Source organism: Epinephelus fuscoguttatus, linkage group LG13, assembly GCF_011397635.1.
Source record: "Epinephelus fuscoguttatus linkage group LG13, E.fuscoguttatus.final_Chr_v1".
In the NCBI taxonomy this organism is placed as follows: Eukaryota; Metazoa; Chordata; class Actinopteri; order Perciformes; family Serranidae; genus Epinephelus; species Epinephelus fuscoguttatus.
In genome coordinates this window covers 2,666,011-2,686,756 of record NC_064764.1, presented here as the reverse complement: position 1 = coordinate 2,686,756, position 20,746 = coordinate 2,666,011, and the positions used below count along the sequence as shown (strand labels likewise).

General features: G+C 40.5%; 2 protein-coding genes across 2 annotated transcripts in view; one reads left to right on the top strand and one right to left on the bottom strand.

Annotated features, from left to right (window-relative positions):
- The window catches only part of LOC125900101 (uncharacterized), a 549,677-nt gene that overhangs the window by 348,283 nt on the left and 180,648 nt on the right, over positions 1-20,746 (top strand). The gene's annotated exons all lie outside the window — the stretch shown is intronic.
- On the bottom strand, positions 1,333-14,777 carry LOC125900108 (CD276 antigen homolog). The gene is made up of 5 exons (XM_049594894.1): positions 12,885-14,777; positions 12,249-12,614; positions 11,772-12,071; positions 6,430-6,526; positions 1,333-1,930 (listed from the first exon to the last, which is right to left on the bottom strand). The coding sequence occupies exons 1-5, from the start codon at positions 12,919-12,921 to the stop codon at positions 1,879-1,881; spliced, it is 852 nt and encodes a 283-aa protein (XP_049450851.1). The 5' UTR covers positions 12,922-14,777; the 3' UTR covers positions 1,333-1,878.

The following is a 20,746-nucleotide window of genomic DNA, read 5'->3' as shown; positions in this document are numbered from 1 at the left end:
TGTATGAATGAATTTGCACATTAGCTAAATATTTAGTTTCACCCAGAACATTTAGATTTAACATTTAACATTTAGATTTAGCATTTAGATTCATATTTAATATTTAGATTTAACATTTAGATTTAGATTTAACATTTAGATTTAGATTTGGCATTTAGATTTAATATTTAACATTTATGTGTCACATTTAATATTTAGATTTAACTATTTAATATATTTCTAAGTTAACAAATATTGCTGTAAATGTAGTAAAAAGTGACGTTAAAAAATTCACAACACTTTTTTAAACATTGTTTGAAGCTAAATGTGGCAAAATGTTGATGTTATTTTCAGCGTGAGCCACTTTACAAGCGGCACCCCATATTAAAGACACTCCATGCACATGATTTGTAAACAGAACTTGTTGATAATTGAAGTCCTTGGGGACCACATTTAACAACAGCAAAACGATATCAACCTGTTTACAAAATCTTACACACAACATGTGTCGTATGTTCAGTACTACCCAAACACATCCATTTCTGCTAAATAATCTCATCTCATGCAAGTAGCATACCTGGGCGCCTGCTCAGGCATGCTACTCAAAGGCAGAAGTGTTTTATGTTGTAACATTTTAACCAGGGCTGTCAAAATAATGTGTTCATTTCACAGAAAAAATAACGCATTAAAAAAATTGAACGCTGAGTAGTCACGTTCCGTGGTGCCCTTTGACCTGGTGAATCATTAAAGGCTAGCGCTAGCAGCCAGTCTTGTCAAGCCACACTCAACCAGGCATTCAGATGTAAACTGAGTTAGTCTACCTGTGACCTAACTAACTCCCTTGCAATGGACTGCAGACCAGTTTCAGTGGTAGAGGACAGGGGGACAATTGTGTCCAAAATCCAGCAGCTTTACTATTACACATCTGCCAGAATTCATTTGAATCAAAATATTTAAATACTTGCACAACAAAAATTGATGTACGCAATTAATTTAGATTAATTGACCAAAGAGCATGTAATTAATTCCATTTTTTTAAATTGCTTGACAGCCTGAGTTTCAACTAAAATGCAGGTGTTTGGAAAGTACTGAGCATACAACTGGATAAATGACGGATTATACTTCATGAGTTGTGTCAGAGTTTGTTAAGGGATGTTTTGATATACTTTTGCTGTTGTTAAGCAACCACCGACCTTCACCCAGGAGGCCGGAGTTCATCTGTTATATTGCAAAGCTAAACCCTGTTCTTTTTATCTTAAACCCAACCACATGTGAGTGTTTTAGCAAAACGTAACCATGTACATATGTTGTAGAAGGAAAAAAACATAAATTTACAGTGTTGTACCAATGTGATGCATTTATTTTGAAAGAGACTGTATGCAAAGTGTACATTTCCTGAAAACCGAAGTGTATTTTGAAAACAGCATATAATAGGCTGAAGTTGACACAGTGTCCCAGAATGTCAACGACCAACGTACCCAGGGTACCTTGCACGTCATATCTCAACGTGAAAAGTCCATGTCCAAACGTCGATATGTGACGAGGTCAGAATGAGAATATGTTGCCCTGTTCACCACTTGGTGGTGCTGGCACAGTTATTCACCAGTTTGTTTTTATTTAGCAGCTGGTTCCTGCAGTAACACTAATGTTGGCCAATGAGTCAGCCTAAACATTAATAGTATTGACTATTAATAGTATTACAAAATCACTGGCATCAACAACAGCTTCAACTTCTCTTGTTTTAGGTTCACAAGGATTTGAAGCCTTGTGACTTAAAAGAGCATTAGTGATGCTGGGTTACAAAAACGATAAGTTAGACCTTGTGTAGAGAATTTCCATTATGATGAATGTTAAATTTTGAAATATATTCCTTTTTTTTTATTCCAGATGTAGTGAGGATCATAAATCAGCGCAGTCAGGTGGGGAAGAAGACTGTCTGGTTCTCCAGTACCTGGAATTAGAAAAGACAAGCTGTTGAGTCCTTACAGCAGCATGTAGAATGCCAAGTATAGTGTTGACATTAAAATACTAATGCTACCCAGTTACAGTTCTCTTTTCACATAAATGAGTCTTCAATAAGCAAACCTCAAAGTTGAACTTCCTATAAGTCAGATTGCTCAGCCAGCAAGTCTTGAATGTGGTTGTTGGCCCTGTCCAAATTCTTCAATAAACACATATTATTGAAAATGTAGTATGGGGCATTGGTGGCTTAGTGGATAGAGCAGGCGCCCCATGTACAAGGCTGTTGCCGCAGCGGCCCGGGCTCGACTCAAACCTGTGGCCCTTTGCTGCATGTCATTACCCCTCTCTCTCCACCCTTCACACTCAACTGTCCTATCTATAAAGGCAAAAATGCCCAAAAAATATCTATAAAAGAAGAAGAAAATGAAGTATGTGTAATATTAGCAAATTTTGAAAAGTGGCAAAAAGTAGGAGCATGCTTGTATACTGAGGCTCAGAGGAAGAGCAGGTTGTCCACCAATTGGAAGATTGGCGGTTCAATTCCCAGCTTCTCCACTCTGCATGTTGAAGTATCCTTGAGCAAGATACTGAAGCCCAAATTGCTTCCACTGGTGTGTGACTGTGTTAAAAACTTAGTAGTAGGTGGCACCTTGTATGGTAGCCTCGGCCACCAGTGTATGAATGTGTGTGTGAATGGGTGAATGTGACTTGAGTGGTCGGATGAATAGAAAGGTGCTATACAAGTGCAGGTCCATTTACCATTTAAAATGGATTGGAGCTGATGATCGCTAAAGACTAGTTATGGAGTTAACTAAACTCCATAACTGCCTTAAAGACATAAAAACTTGGATGAGCACCAATTTCCTGATGTTAAATTCAGACAAAACTGAAGTTATTGTTCTTGGCCCCAAACAACTCAGAGACTCTTTATCTGATGACATAGTTTCTCTAGATGGCATTGCTCTGGCCTCTAGCACTACCGTAAGAAACCTCGGAGTAATATTTGATCAAGATTTGTCTTTTAATTCTCATTTAAAACAAACCTCATGGACTGCATTTTTTCATCTGCGTAATATTGCGAAAATTAGGCCTATCCTGACCCGAAAAGATGCAGAAAAATTGGTCCACGCTTTTGTTACCTCAAGGCTGGATTACTGTAACTCTCTATTATCAGGTAGCTCTAGTAAGTCCTTAAAAATTCTCCAGCTAATTCAGAATGCAGCAGCACGTGTACTAACAGGAACTAAGAAACGCGATCATATCTCTCCTGTTTTAGCTTCTCTGCACTGGCTCCCTGTAAAATCCAGAATTGAATTTAAAATCCTACTGTTAACTTATAAAGCTCTAAATGGTCAAGCTCCGTCATATCTTAGAGAGCTCATAGTGCCTTATTATCCCACCAGAATTCTGCGCTCTGAGAACGCAGGGTTACTCGTGGTCCCTAAAGTCTCCAAAAGTAGATCAGGAGCCAGAGCCTTCAGCTATCAGGCTCCTCTCCTGTGGAATCATCTTCCTGTTACGGTCCGGGAGGCAGACACCGTCTCCACATTTAAGACTAGACTTAAGACTTTCCTCATTGATAAAGCTTATAGTTAGGGCTGGCTCAGGCTTGCCCTGTACCAGCCCCTAGTTAGGCTGACTTAGGCCTAGTCTGCCGGAGGACCCCCCTATAATACACCGGGCACCTTCTCTCCTTCTCTCTCTCTCTCTCTCTCTCTCTCTCTCTCGTATTCTATTACTGCATCTTGCTAACTCGGCCATTCTGGATGTCACTAACTCGGCTTCTTCTCCGGAGCCTTTGTGCTCCACTGTCTCTCAGATTAACTCATATCACAGCGGTGCCTGGACAGCGTGACGTGTGTGGTTGTACTGCTGCCGTGGTCCTGCCAGATGCCTCCTGCTGCTGCTGCTGCCATCATTAGTCATTAGTCATACTTCTACTGTTATTATACAGTACAGGCCAAAAGTTTGGACACACCTTCTCATTCTATGCGTTTTCTTTATTTTCATGACTATTTACATTGTAGATTCTCACTGAAGGCATCAAAACTATGAATGAACACATGTGGAGTTATGTACTTAACAAAAAAAGGTGAAATAACTGAAAACATGTTTTATATTCTAGTTTCTTCAAAATAGCCACCCTTTGCTCTGATTACTGCTTTGCACACTCTTGGCATTCTCTCCATGAGCTTCAAGAGGTAGTCACCTGAAATGGTTTTCCAACAGTCTTGAAGGAGTTCCCAGAGGTGTTTAGCACTTGTTGGCCCCTTTGCCTTCACTCTGCGGTCCAGCTCACCCCAAACCATCTCGATTGGGTTCAGGTCCGTGACTGTGGAGGCCAGGTCATCTGCCGCAGCACTCCATCACTCTCCTTCTTGGTCAAATACCTTACACAGCCTGAGGTGTTTGGGGTCATTGTCCTGTTGAAAATAAATGATCGGCCCAACTAAACGCAAAACTGATGGGATGGCATGTCGCTGCAGGATGCTGTGGTAGCCATGCTGGTTCAGTGTGCCTTCAATTTTGAATAAATCCCCAACAGTGTCACCAGAAAAACACCCCCACACCATCACACCTCCTCCTCCATGCTTCACAGTGGGAACCAGGCATGTGGAATCCATCCGTTCACCTTTTCTGCGTCTCACAAAGACACGGCGGTTGGAACCAAAGATCTCAAATTTGGACTCATCAGACCAAAGCACAGATTTCCACTGGTCTAATGTCCATTCCTTGTGTTTCTTGGCCCAAACAAATCTCTTCTGCTTGTTGCCTCTCCTTAGCAGTGGTTTCTAGCAGCTATTTGACCATGAAGGCCTGATTCGCAGTCTCCTCTTAACAGTTGTTCTAGAGATGGGTCTGCTGCTAGAACTCTGTGTGGCATTCATCTGGTCTCTGATCTGAGCTGCTGTTAACTTGCGATTTCTGAGGCTGGTGACTCGGATGAACTTATCCTCAGAAGCAGAGGTGACTCTTGGTCTTCCTTTCCTGGGTCGGTCCTCATGTGTGCCAGTTTCGTTGTAGTGCTTGATGGTTTTTGCGACTCCACTTGGGGACACATTTAAAGTTTTTGCAATTTTCCGGACTGACTGACCTTCATTTCTTAAAGTAATGATGGCCACTCGTTTTTCTTTAGTTAGCTGATTGCTTCTTGCCATAATATGAATTTTAACAGTTGTCCAATAGGGCTGTCGGCTGTGTATTAACCTGACTTCTGCACAACACAACTGATGGTCCCAACCCCATTGATAAAGCAAGAAATTCCACTAATTAACCCTGATAAGGCACACCTGTGAAGTGGAAACCATTTCAGGTGACTACCTCTTGAAGCTCATGGAGAGAATGCCAAGAGTGTGCAAAGCAGTAATCAGAGCAAAGGGTGGCTATTTTGAAGAAACTAGAATATAAAACATGTTTTCAGTTATTTCACCTTTTTTTGTTAAGTACATAACTCCACATGTGTTCATTCATAGTTTTGATGCCTTCAGTGAGAATCTACAATGTAAATAGTCATGAAAATAAAGAAAACGCATTGAATGAGAAGGTGTGTCCAAACTTTTGGCCTGTACTGTACACATATGACTATTGTCACACTACATACTTTCAACATATTGTACGGCAGTAACCAGAACTATAACGATAATATTATTACTTTCAATAATGTTGTTGTAAGCTACTGTCATTACCTGCATCTCTCTCTCTCTCTCTCTCTCTCTCTGTCTCATTGTGTCATGTGGATTACTGTTAATTTGTTATGCTGATCTGTTCTGTACGACATCTATTGCACGTCTGTCCGTCCTGGAAGAGGGATCCCTCCTCAGTTGCTCTTCCTGAGGTTTCTACCGGTTTTTTTTCCCCGTTAAAGGGTTTTTTTTGGGGAGTTTTTCCTTATCCGCTGCGAGGGTCATAAGGACAGAGGGATGTCGTATGCTGTAAAGCCCTGTGAGGCAAATTGTGATTTGTGATATTGGGCTTCATAAATAAAATTGAATTGAATTGAATTGAATTGAATTAAAGATCCTAAATGTTTGTGCCATGTTGTTCCCATTAGAATAACCATGTAAGAGGACATTTTATATACAACATGATGGAGAACAGGTCGAGTGTATATAGGCAAATTTACATTCAAATGTGTGTGTTAATTTTTGGGGGGGGAATATATATTTTAGCAGGGCAAAATTGTTCTTAGAATGGACCACTGACCACCGCTGGGATGTGAGTGTGTGTATATACACAGTGCATACTTACTTAAATGTATAATGATATGCAGTATTAAAGTTAAATAACAAAGTGAAATGTGAAACCTGCTGCAGAACTATCTTCACCCAGGCTTGTCCCTCCGTAGATACACATCAAAGGAGCGGAAAGCCACACATTTGAGTATTATTTTAAATTCTATGAATCCTCTGTCCAGTGACGTGTTTCTCGCCAGTTGGATATCAGAAAAATTAAATGCCCTTAAATTGACGATAAATGAAAACAACTCACATGTGATGTGCTACACAACTGCAGCATAAGCTGAGAACTACAGCAACAGTCACTGTCAAAGCTGTGGCCCAGTCAGGGAGGCTCTTCTCTGCTTCACCTGTAGGCAGACAGACATGCTGCTTTAGCTTTTAGACAAAAAGTTAAACTTTTTAGTTCTCTGCTTGTTTTGTGACTCAGGGTGCTTTCACACCTGTACTAACCACGCAAACGGACCTCAGTTTATTTTCACTGAACCAAACAGGTTAGGTGTGAAAGCACCCTCAGTATGAATCCTTTCATTATTCATTCATTATCTGTAACTGCTTATCCTGTTAGGGGTTGTGGGGGTCTGAAGCCTCTATATTATTAATAATATTATATTATTATTATTCTGCCAGGCAGGAGGGTCAAAAAAAGAAAAGAAAAAAAAGAGAGCATTATTGCCCCGTTTCCACCAAACACTTTCAGTATGGTACCTTTGGAACCAAAAGTACCCTTCAAACTTGGGACCTAGACCCTATCGTTTCCACTGCAAACCATACCCTTAAATGTGTGCGGGGTTGTTGTTGTCAGCCACTGACTCCGTCCAGCACTCACTGTATTTCCTCATTACCAGTGACACAGAAGGAAGTCTGCACCTCGTTTATCATCCACAGAATGAGGTTGCATACAAACATTTTCTGAACAAAATTAAACAGGCTGCAGTGGGAGTCTCTCTCCATGGGATATTTAAAAATAGTGGGTTTGTGCATTTAGTCCTTCTCAGGCAAGCTCAGGGGTTTAGTGTTGCTGTAGCCTGACGCTACGCAACCCTTTTTTTTTTCTCCAGGTGAGGATCAGAATATAAGCAGTTAACATAACCCGTCAGAAATTAATACATATGTATATATATATATATATACATACTGCCAGATATTAATACATACTTTCAACATATTGTACCACAGTAGCCAGAACTATAACTATAATATTATTACTTTCAATAATGTTGTTGTAAGCTACTGTCATTACCTGCATCTCTCTCTCTCTGTCTCTCTCTCTCTCTCTCTCTGTCTCATTGTGTCATGTGGATTACTGTTAATTTGTTATGCTGATCTGTTCTGTACGACATCTATTGCACGTCTGTCCGTCCTGGAAGAGGGATCCCTCCTCAGTTGCTCTTCCTGAGGTTTCTACCGTTTTTTTTCCCCGTTAAAGGGTTTTTTTGGGGAGTTTTTCCTTATCCGCTGCGAGGGTCATAAGGACAGAGGGATGTCGTATGCTGTAAAGCCCTGTGAGGCAAATTGTGATTTGTGATATTGGGCTGTATAAATAAAATTGATTGATTGATTGATATAGATATGTATATATATATATATATATATATAAACGCTTGAAGATCCACTCATTACTAAGGTTTAGGTTTTACAAATTAAAACTCCTGATTCTGCTGCTGAAGACACAGACTTTTTCACTCAGAGAGAAACAAACACAATTTCCCAAAAAGTTTATTTTGAAATTAAATCACAAATGTGAGAGTTTTGAAAGCCTGCAGGTCTGATTGTTGTCATTTTGCTCTTTGGGGCAATAAAATTATTTTCACGCACTCACAATATAAACTACCTGCTCCTTCAGTTACCTGCCAAAGAACAGTACTGTATGGAATACATACACATAGATTCTGAAGTAGTAAGCTGTAAGTAGATCAGAGAGCAACTGTGTGCTTGTGCTGAAAGAACTTTGTAGACATTACTACTTTTTTGCATCAGTCTGAAAATTGTTATTTTGCTCACAATCCAAATATCACATGACTTGTTGCCTTGCTGATCTCTGCTCCCTGGTTCATTGCATATTTTCTACTTTTTCAACACCAGATAAAGTAAAATTGTGTTTAGTTCCTCAATTTCAGCCAGTTTTTGTTACTTTTATGTATTACCCAGTGACATTGATTAAACAAAAGTGATGGTGCACAGCTGCATAAATGGTACCTATATATGCCAAAGTTTTAACACGGGAAATGATTAAGTCAATTATTCACTTAACATAAAGTTACAGAGGTTAAGTTTCGGCAAGTAAAGTTACATTGGTTAAGTTAAGGAGAGGAAACATGGTCACATCATGACTTAAAATGACTCGCATGGTTTCACACGTTCTCCTGGAGGACATCCCCTTGTTTGTTTGACACATCCACCACCCCAACCTATGTTCTTAGATGGACTTTCAGTCTTTATACTACTTCCTTCTTTATTCCCTTCAGCACATTGGTCATGTCATTGCAACCTTTACAAATAGGTGTGTTATACGCAAATTACTGGCTCATGATTATGTGTGTTATATGCAAATTGCTTAAGTGGCGTCATAGGCCATTCACAACAATCATTGATACTTCCTTTGAGAATCCTCTGATTTATGACAGACATCCCATGAGCCCCTATGAATACTTCAAACAGTATATACCAGATGAGGTCTTTGATCTGATGACCAACAGCACCAACATTTATGCCATGCAAAGTGGCACACTAGGTTTCAAAATGACTAGTTCAGGAGAAATCAGAACCCTAGCTGGTCTCCACCTTACTATGGGAGTGATGCAAATGCCAAGAGTCTCCATGTACTGGGAAGCTGGGATGGACATTGGTATTTTTCGAAACACAGATTCTTCCAGCTCTGGTCACATTTGCATTTGGTCAACAATTTGGAGAAGCCAGCAGTGAACAATGATGTGTTTTTCAAGGTACATCCTCTCTACATTGACATACACAGAAGATGCTTGGAGCTTCCCCTGGAAGAAAACTTTTGTGTTGACGAACAAATGGTGCCATTTCGTGGATCTCTGTCTGTCAAGCAATACATCAAAGGCAGGCCACACCCCTGGGGGTCGAAAATATACTTCCTGTGTGGGAAAAGTGGCATGGCCTATGATTTCCTGCTGCACCAAGGAATCACAGAGGCCAACCACAAGTTGTTTTCTGACAATTATTTCACAACTTACAATCTTCTGGAGCTGCTGGCTGAGAGGAAAATTCATGCTGCTGGGACAGCAAGGGTATGTCGCTTTGCCAGGCCTCCTCTACAGTCCGACAAAGAGATGGCATAGTAACTGACTGGCATGCCATTCTGTTTGTTGTGCTAAACCCAAGATTTGTTTATTATGCTTCATTGGCCCACATATATTTATCCATATCACATAATTACTACTCTTTGATCCACTGCCTGACCCTCTGTGTGTCCAAAGCTATTTGTTTATTTTAAACGGTATAGGTCATTAAATTCCTCTATATCATCACACCATTATCAATAAAAACAGTGGGATTTTAATACAAAATGGTAACCACTGTATGTGAATGCATGAATGGGTCAGACCTGTGCAGCACTGGATTTGAAATGAACTGTAATAAACTGGAGCTTCTGTACTTTGATTCCTTGCTGTGAAACAACATGACCCTCATCCATTTAAAATGACCATTAGTTCTTTTGAGTTCATTTTGGTCAAAGTAGCGCATGACCCCAAAGACGTGTTAGTTATCACTGCTCACTGATCTGTATAGTTAAAGGGAAAGTTCCATTTTTTACAACCTGGACCTTATTTCTGGCATTAAATACGGTTGTTTACTCACCCAGATAAGTTTGGTGTCAACTGGAGTCCTTCTGAAGATATTTAGATCCGCAAGAGCCACGTACATCCATATAGTGGGAATGATCAGGGCACTGACAATGAGGCTCTAAATAACACATTATTTGCCGCAAAACTCGTTCATTTCACCAATATGTTTTTATGAATCGCTAGAGTTGCTTGTCATCATCATCCGGGTCATTTATACTGACCTACTAACCTCTGCAAAAAAAAAAATCAAAGGCAATTCGTAAAGACAATCCTCTTTACCACCAAAACGTTCACCTTTCTGTTTCTCACTTATTGTCACTGAGCACTATGTAATAATAAATTCAGGTTTTGCATAAGAAGTGCCTCTGCTTTTTGTGCAGTGTGCGGGCTGTTCTACACAAGCGATGAGAAGAAACTAAAGAAATGTAAATTCTCATAGTTATTTACTTATTAAGCAAACAAATTCAAGGAAAATAAACAATTTATGCATGTGTGTAGGCTACTTACTCAATCAAAAGTTGCCCGTTCAGTCCTGCAGGCTTTGGCTGGGTCTTCCAGTTTATTTTCGGGACACGAAAAAAACAGCCCGGTTGATCATAGAAGTGAAATCCTCTATAGTTGTGAGACAGTAATTTCTGGAGACATCCAGACGTGTATCTCCTGGCCTCAAATCCCACTCGGAGCAACAAAGGCATTCCTCCTCCGTTGGCATAGTGGAACACTGTCCACAAGAACACCACCAGTTAGCATCTATTCTCGGACGTGCAGCGGTTTGTTGTTCTCTGGCCAGCTGTTCCTCTCTCTGCCTCTGCATCCTCCTTTCAAAGAGCTCCTCATCCGTATACTCTGGCTCAAAACGGTAAGGATGTCCATCATATTCAAAGTCGTCGTCCACAACCTCAAAATCTGACAAATATTCAGCCATTTTTTAAAAAACTAACAGTAGCAAATTCCAGTTGTAAAGTGCTGCGGGTGTGCGGTGGCGCGCACCTGGATGACATCATCCAGGTCAGAGGTTAGTAGGTCAGTATAAATGACCCGGATGATGATGACAAGCAACTCTAGCGATTCATAAAAACATATTGGTGAAATGAACGAGTTTCGCGGCAGATAATGTGTTATTTAGAGCCTGATTGTCGGTGCCCCGATCATTCCCACTATATGGATGCGGATCTAAATATCTTCCGAAGGACTCCAAATGACACCAAACTTATCTGGGTGAGTAAACAACCGTATTTAATGCCAGAAATAAGGTCCAGGATGTAAAGAACTTTCCCTTTAAGCCTTGCCATAATAGCTTATCATAGGGCTTGGGAGGTTATTCACTGAGTGCTGATCCTTTATTTAGAGCACAAATTTCTTGTGTTTATTTGAAATAAGTAACTTATCACTCTGCACAGAGAGTAATATTGTAAAGTAACTTATTACTTTCAAGTAAAGGTAACTAATAATATGTAACATATTTTGCGGGTAACTTGCCTAACACTGATGATATTTGATCAGTGCTGCCTAGTTTGTCAGTTTGACTGCAGTTCACAGAGTGATTAAAACGACTAATAACTGTGCTAGAGACTTATCAGCTCTGATTGCTTCTTGCTGACTGCATCCTGATGGGAGGGGAGGTGGAGCATGATTTGTTATCACAGACTATCTGTCTCATGTAGTTCTTTCACAATATAGCACCAGTTTTAGCAAATATGACACAAAGTTATTTTCCTAAAAATTACCAATGGCATCTTTAAGGGATACTGCACAACAATCTATTCTTCCTTTAACTTACCTTTGTTTAAATCGTGGGTGGTGATCAAAGTCTCATTTTGGGTAGGGTTGTAGATGAGGCAAGTCATAGATTGATATTGATCCCCAGGGATATGTATAGTGCTTCTGAGACTGTAGAGATGATCCCGAGGGTCCTGCACCGCTGTAGTGTTTACATCCCTCTGGTCAACTAAGTGTTGGCTTTTGTCAGATAGGTAATGAAGTCTCCACTCTACCCAAGGCTTAGGGAATCCTCTTTGTGTAGTGCAGACTGCAGTCATTTTTTCTTCATTTACAGTCAGCCTGGCACTCTCGTAAGGAACTATGAGTAAGAGAAAAACATTATTTCAGTCAGTACTTTTTTAACACCAGACATTTTGGAGGATAGGCTCATTCACTTTCTTGCTTACAGTTAAATGTGAAGATTAATATCATTCTCATATAACAGTACATATATATATACTATTCCTGTAAAGGAAAGTGAAATCTCCATCCTTACCTGCAACATGTAAAGTTATTTGGCAGATGGGTGTAACAATGGGTTTCCTTCTGCTATCAGAAACTGGTGCAAAAGCCTGGAAAACCTTTTGGTTATCTTTAAGTGTTACGTTTCTAAGTTTAACTGAAATATTTCCTCTTATCATGTCCTGTGGGAAGGCTGTGACCCTGGCTTGATAACGTTCCTTTACATGTGCAGGCTTCTCCTCTCCCTTATTAAAAGAGTACAGTACGTATTTTCCTTCATCTTGCCAGTAAAAACGTAAATTGTTTAAGCCAATGGGAGTGGGGGTCATCAGTATACATGGAAGTACCACTGATTTGCTGACAGTAGTGTTGACATTAAGAACCACTGTTGCATCAGACCCTGAAAATCAAAGAAAATAGAACAGTTCTCATACATTTATGTATGTACATTTATGCTCATTTAAGATTAAACAGTTTTACCTCCCAAATTAAACACATCACAAATGCTGTAGATAATAATAGATTCCACTGTATTCTTGCCATGTACACACACACACACACACACACACACACACACACACACACACACACACACACACACACACACTCTCTCCAAATGAAAGTGAAAACAGTTGCACTAAAATGTCACAGTAAAATGCAGTCAACTTACCTAACAGGAGAAAGTATGCCACTGATACAATAAGCATTCTTGAGATGACAAGCTTGCTTGCTACGCACCAGAGAGGAACACACTTTGACTGGGCTTGAAGCACATGTGCCAGCAAACACCCACCAATATTTTTAAAGCTGGCTAATCACTATCAGACCTCTACTTCCTCTTCTGACCGACAGCTTAGCATCTCTGTGCTTTCCAATGTTGCATGCATGCTGACTCATCATTCATAAGAACTCCAGCAATGAAGCATAGCTATAAAGATATTTCACCACTGACGCAGTAACACTGCAAATGTTTAGATTTCAAGGTCACAATGACGATGATGATGATGATGATGATAAAGTGATGTATATCCTTTTGAGAAGGATATGGCATGTGGAAATTAACAGCAAGGCACAAGTATTCACAATACTGTATGACTTCAAGTGGCCATTTCATGTTTAAATAGCTTCACTGACCATGTATGCTTGTAGGGGAAGGGACATATCTAACCACGACATCTGGAAGTCATCTGAGGATACACTTCACTACAATGCAGTTTCCCTATAATGCACATGTCACAGCTGTACAAAATTGTATTTTTATTTACCTTCTATTTACATGTGGCCTATAAGTGGTGAATAGGCACAAAGTACAGATAAAACTCATCACAACATTTCTGACCTCCTATAGACAGCATCTTATTAACAGGATCGATTCATAGAAGAGTTAACAGTGTGAGCTGAATTCACCATCAGTCCTGCCATGTTTTAGTGTGTTAGCATTAGTTTTAACCCCCATCTAGTGGTGATGTATCATATTTTCTTTGTTTAAAACTGTTCTCATGACCTTGTGGATATTGGATAATGAATAACTTCCAAGCAAGTTGAAATGTCATAAAATCATGCCTCAACTTAAGAGCACTGAGAAACTTCCTGGAGAACATAGGAGGAGTCTTTAATAATTATAGTTAGGGCTGCCTCAGGCTTGTTTTGGACCAGCTCCTAGTTAGGCTGACATAGGCTTAGTCTGCCGGGGGACCTCCTATAATACACCAAGCACCTTCTCTTCTTTGCTAACACTCATGTCCTGTTACTGCATCTCGCTAACTTGGCTTCTTCTCCGGAGCCTTTGTGCTCCCCTGTCTGGCCGGTTACCTCGTATCGCAGCTGTGCCTGGATCATGTGACGTGGTTGTGCTGCTGCCGTGGTCCTGCCTGATGCCTCCTACTGCTGCTGTTATTATTAGTCATACTTCTACTGTTAATATACACATATGATTATTATTGTCACATATATATACTATCATATATTACCATATACTTACAACATATTACGCCACAATAGTCGTAATTATTATTATTATGATATTACTACTTAAATTAATGTTGTTGTAAGCTACTGTCATTACTGTCTGCCCTGTCTCTCTTTCTGTCTCATTGTGTCATATGGATTACTGTTAATTTATTATGTTGATCTGTTCTGTATAACATCTATTGCACGTCTGTCCGTCCTGGAAGCGGGATCCCTCCTCAGTTGCTCTTCCTGAGGTTTCTCCTTTTTATTTTCCCATTACAGGTTTTTTTGGGGGGGAGTTTTCCCAAATCCGCTGTGAGGGTCCTAGGGATGTCGTATGCTGTAAAGCCCTCTGAGGCAAACTGTGATTTGTAATATTAGGCTTTATAAATAAAATTGATTGATTTAATTAGACCCCACTCTGACATCATTATTTTAAGGCCGTAGTGACACTAACATAGCAGAGAAAGAAAGTTGTATAGCAACGAAACGATTGGCTCACAGAGGTCATGCAAAATCTGATTGGTGAACACCCTCAGTCAGCTCAAGAAGTGAGACATCCTGTGTTCTTTCTGTGTGAACTTGTGGATATCTGTAATTCCAGTTTGAGATATCTACATGGTCCCTTCTAGATATCTTGAATTGAGTTTCAATAAGATAGTCAGAATGACGTTGTAGATATCTGCATCTGAATTATGACTAGTCAAAATGACATTATAGATATCTGCAACTGAATTATGACTAGTCAAAATGACGTTGAAGATATCTGTAACTGAATTATGACTAATCAAAATGACGTTGTAGATATCTACAACGTCATTTTCACTAGTCAAAATGACGTTGTAGATATCCGCAACTGAATTATGACTAGTCAAAATGACGTTGTAGATATCTCAAACTGGAATTATAGATCGTCATAATGTAATTGTAGATATCTATAATGACAAACCCCATACACATGAATGGCAAAAATAGTTTGAATCTGACTAGTCAAAACTGAATTACAGATATCTGTAACTGTAGTTTTGACTAGTCAGAATGACATTATAGATATCTGTCATTCAGTTTTGACTAGTCAAAATGACATTACAGATATCTGTAATTCAGTTTTGACTAGTCAGAATGACGTTACAGATATCTTAAATTAAAATTCATACTAGTCACAATGACATTACTACTAGTCAAAATGACGTTATAGATATCTATAATGGTAATTCCGGATAGTCAGACTTAGTGATTAAATGTTAAAACGGCTTGCCATAGGTTTGGACATCAGAACCCATTGTGACATCAGCATTTTTATTGGGTAGTAATGGCATGAACTGTACAGGACTATCCTCTGAAAAAAAAAAAAAAAACATTGGGCCTCATTCACCAGTATCTTTTTAAGTCTCCGCGCCGGCTGGGGAATGTGCAAACATTTTTGTTGAAATCACAGCGGATTGGAATTTGGTTGAAATGATGCTTTTGTCAACTGCAATGGTCAGTGGCAGGCTGGAGAAGAAGTTTTCCCCACTGTTATCTTTTTGTATCACTTGGGAGATGGTAGGATGAAGCTCACCAGAGTTATGTCTCGACCTTTGCGGATAAATTTGCTGTGTGAGGGATGTCTGTATACCTAGTGGAGGGGCTTGGACAGCAGAAGCCAGAGAATGTTGAGTAGTTTGAGTATGAATGGTTGTGAAACGCTGGTTGAACAAGGAGGCCTGAGTCACTGAGGCTCACTGTTGATGAGGCAGATGATGAAGCATTTTTCAGGAGCTGAGAGCACATGTTGATACCTTGGATAAAATTAGCCTGAGACTGCATGGCGTTGATGAGGTCATCTACAGCACAGAGGCCTGGAGAAGCAGATGAGGCTGGGCGAGCAGGAGTGACAAAGGACATGTTTCTCCTCTCAAGCTAAGCAGCCTGAGAAAGACCTGATTGCTTGTCCCTTTTTTGGCCAAAAGCAGGCATGGGGGGAAGGCTGAAGCAGATGTTTCTTAAACAGGAAGTAACAAAAACTCAGTGGGATCACAGTGGGTTGATTGATTTTCCAGCGTCTGGAGCTGGAAGAAACAGAGGTCTGGAGCTGGACTGATGCTAATCTTTGAAGGAAATCTGGCTTGTCTTAAGGGGAGCCACCATGCAGAGTTAAGTGAGCACCCCTGTGCTAACTGGAACAAGGAGGTGGATGTGGTCTCCAGCAGAATTATGATGTTTAGATCCTCCTGGAGAGGATCATACTTGGAGTCTGACACCAGCTTTGCTGTCCACGACAAGGCACAGAAAAAAAGGTGAATTGTTGCCTTATGAATGAATTTGACACTGAAATGATGGCTAAGAGCAGCAGAGAAAGGAGCAGTTTTTTAAAGTTTGACAGCAACAAGATGATTGGCTTACAGAGGTTAGATAGACTCCTTTTGTACATTCTCGCTTTGCACATTTTATTCTGGCTGGCTAATTCTTTACTTGGAATTGAAGGCAACTATTTCAGCCATGACAACCTATGATGTTATGTCTTCAGCATACAATTGCATAATTAACGTAAAGTTACTGTGGTTAGAATGAGGAAAAGAAACAAGGTGAGGACGAACCTTAGAATGATTCAAAGTTCACACAGTTCTGAACATGTTTCTCCTGGGGAAGCCCCATGTTTTGTGACCCATCCACTACCCCAACCTGCCTCTTCACAAGAATGATTGGGACTGTTTCCTTGTTTACTGCCGTCAATGCATTGGTCACATGATCGCAGCCTTTCAAAGTATGTGGGATATGCATGAATTTGGGTGCATTACATTTTGTAAGAAAACGTATGAAAAGTTTATGAGAACAGCCTGAAATGTGGTAACTAAATAATGGTGCTCCTGCTGGTCCTCGCCTGTAAATTAGAGGAAATAATTAAGAGCAACAAAGTATCTGACATGTTGCTTTACCAGCATTCCAAACACACTGCAAAATGTCATCAGACTGGTCCTCCTGCTAGTGAAGTCATCTGAGTCTCAAAAGATAAGCTGATAGGAAAAGTGAATAAGGCCAAGCCTCCAACAGGACTCACGAGGAGGTATCTGACCCATTATGGGAGCTAGAAGAAGAAAACTTTGAGCCATTTGTCAGCAAGAGAAAAGGTGTTACCTCAAATGGGCAAGGCAGTGAATAAAACTTCAACGTGGCTGTGACCACAATGTGTAAACACCTGGAAAAATAGTTCACCAGTGTTACAAGTCACACCAACACTGTTCCACGCCTGTGGTCAGACGCTACATTTGATCAGAAACAAAACACCCTGTCTCTCTTCCAAGATGTTGCACAGCAATTACTGTTAATTGTTATCAAAGCAAAGCTCTTTGCAAATCCTTTTCTATCTTCAGAGGAAGTTGGGAACCTCAATTCTGAAAGAAAAATTGAACAATAAACTGACATGAGGCAAGAGAATGTAATAATTCTTAATATATTTGGCAATACCCTGTTTATATTCCGTGTGCTCAAGAAGTTCAGTGGACAACATGTTAGTCCTTCAAAACAACACAGAGATATGGACAGTACTTTTAACAGACTAAACTGACCTGAGGGGACAAAAGGGGAAATATATAACTGGTCATGCCATTTTTGAAATAAAGACTAACGCTATCAACTAAAGTACAAATAAAACAGGACAATTGTTACATCCATATAAATATTTTAGCTATTAAACAACAAAACAAAAGCACCAATAATTAAGCAATATCACACGAGAGGGAGTTGTTGTACTGTATATCGTCACGGCTGTGATTCGGTCATAGGCACAAGGCCGCAGGCCAGTACAGGACAGTACAATGTCACGACCTCGAGTGTCTCAGCTTAAACACCAATGCTGAGTAAGAAATGTTAACAAAAGGTGATGAAATAAATTATTTAAGTATGTTATGTAGCTCCGTGAAAAAAAAAAAAACAGTTCCCCCAGTCTGTTGCCAGGAAACGCAGCACACACGCCAGGAACTCACAAGCTACTTTGTATTTACATTGATCTGCAACTGTGTAACTTCGTCCAGTTCTGCTGATGAAACGTTGGCAAACCTGGATGTTGGCAAGGCCGGATTCAGCTTCCACTGTCCCTCATCCTCATTAGGGGTGAGTCCGTGTACACATTTACACGTGTTTGAGATCATAAACGGTTATGAAAAATTAGTACACGAAAAACAGGGTTTTTTTTTTTAGGGGAGAGGGGGGCGATACTAATTGTTGACCAACTGTGATAGACTGTGAATATGACAAGAAATGGTGTGAGGCCGGGTTTGGCAACAGGTCAGTAGCCTACGTGCTCCGTTCTATTAAACCGGCGCAGTCGTTAAGGGGGTCGTTCGCCAGTGGGCTACAATGAGTAGCCTACCAGTGTTCTGACAAATAGAGCTACCACTCAGAATGACCTACTAACACAAACTGCTCATTCATAGTGCGTTTAAGTGATGAAAAAAACCCACCAAAACCATACCAGGCGACATACTTTTAACCACATTTATAGAGGTAGTAGCCTATTCTGATGGATAATTCCTACCCTATATAATGGCCTACTCTACTTTTAACCACATTGTGATTGATATTTCTACCTGACAGAATGAGCTGCTCTACTTTTACCTATATTTACAGAGAATGTGAAGGTACGTCATGCCGCTTTGCACTGTGGGGCATCAGCGCCATTTTTGGAGGAACGCGGGTGTAAACAAAAGCGGGAAGCCAGCTATTCAAGGCAGCTCAACATTTTAAGTAGGCTAATCATGTTTTTTTTCTATTTTCATATTATTTTGTTATATTTCTCCCTCTCCCCTCGCTGGAAGCGTCGGGCCTCCCGCCGCTTGCTCCCGCCACGATTAAACACTAAAAATAAAATAAAAGAGGGAGACAGTTCTTCCTATTTTATCTTATTTTGATATATTTCTCCCTCTCCCCTCTCTGGAAGCGTCTGCCCTCCCGCCGCCCTCCGCCTCTCCCACCTTAATTAAACACTGACAACTAAAATAAAACACAGAGACATTTTTCTATTTTCATCTTATTTAGCTATACTTCTCACTCTCCCCTCTCTGGGAGCGCCCGACCTCCCGCTGCCCGCTCCCATCTCAAACATGGAGGCCCCGCACATACTCCCACTGGGTAGCCCCCGCTCGGGTCTCCCTCTTTTTTACATTTCATGTCATTTCATTACATGTCTGTCTTTTTTGTTTGTATATAATGGTTGTATATATTGTATATTGTACTCTTGCTTATCGAAATAAACTCATTCATTCAGTCATTCATTCATCCCCGACAAAAACAGTGCAACCTTACCTTTGCCAGTTCGACTGTGTTTGCTGAGTTTTCTGGCTTGTGAATAAGTAAATCTTGCACCCATCCACTGCAGAACTGCTCATGGGCTTCTAAAGATTTATAACTTTTAAATTCTTGTAACGTATATGCACTCAGTCCAAAAACCAGATAGTTTACAATGTCGGGATACATCAGTGGCGGGAGTACAGTGGGGTCTTGACTCCAGTCCGTGGCCATTAAATCGTAGGGATCGACAATGTTAAGCATTTGCAGCTATTCTATGTGCCTTAGCCTCGCGTTTAATTTGAATTTGTCGCAGTAGGGTCCTCTGTCATTTTCTTTGTCCTTCTCCATCTCTTTTTCTTCATGTTCGTATTCCCCTTCACTGCTTTGTTTACATCGCATTCCTCCAAAGATGGCGCTGACGCCCCACAATGCAACGCACGTGACGTCACCTTCACATTCTCTATAGAACTTGTAGTCCATTCTGATAGATTTTTTTCCCTTACTGGTAGGTCATTCTGAGCGGGTAGCTCCATTTGTCAGAACACCGGGCCATCAAATCACAGCATCCGCAGTGAGAGGACGCGGAACTGTTTGCGCTTTTATGCACGGGTCGGTGGTCAAGTGGCGCACATGACTCGTGCTACGGACAGACAGACGGATGGACAGACGAGCCATGTATCTAAAACAAGTAATACATCTGGCTATATCTTTCACACGTGCGTAAAAGCGCACACAATATCGTGTCCTCTCACCGCGGATGCTGTGATTTGATGGCCCGGTACTCATTGTAGCCTACTCTTAAAAGACCCAATAATAATAATAATAATAATAATAATAATCATAATAATAATAATAAGTTACTGTGGACCTATATGCCATGACTTTTAATAAAATTACCAGAGGAGTTCGCTGAAAAACAGGAAAGGCAGCCTGAATTATTCCTGTGCGTCCCCGGTGAAAATCGCTGACATGCATGGGAAATACAGCTTCTACAGGCTCGCCATAGCTTACTGTCAGGACTCAGGGACCAGTATTCGAGATGGTGGACCGTGGGAATGGCGATATATCGGAGTGGCGGCCTGTAACCGTTGGTTAAATGGCCTGTTCAGTTGGTATTCAGATAACTGGGGCTTTACTGGTATAATGCAATAGCACCACCCAGCAGTGAAACCCGTGTACACGTTTACACGAAAAAAATGACCCACTCTAAACATTTAGAGATTTTTGTACATAAAAGGCCCGTTTCCACTGAAGAAGTTCCTGGTAGTATTTGGGGGGCAGGAACGTCCTCTCGCTCAGCCCTCTCAACCGTCG

Bases quoted from the DNA above. Each gene is read 5' to 3' on its own strand.
- LOC125900108 (XM_049594894.1), bottom strand. From the start codon at position 12,921: ATGCTTATTGTATCAGTGGCATACTTTCTCCTGTTAG. The intron at 12,615-12,884 runs GTAAGTTGACTG...TTTGATTTTCAG, and splicing joins GGCATACTTTCTCCTGTTAG to GGTCTGATGCAACAGTGGTT. The intron at 1,931-6,429 runs GTGAGTTGTTTT...TTCTAATTCCAG, and splicing joins AGTTGTGTAGCACATCACAT to GTACTGGAGAACCAGACAGT.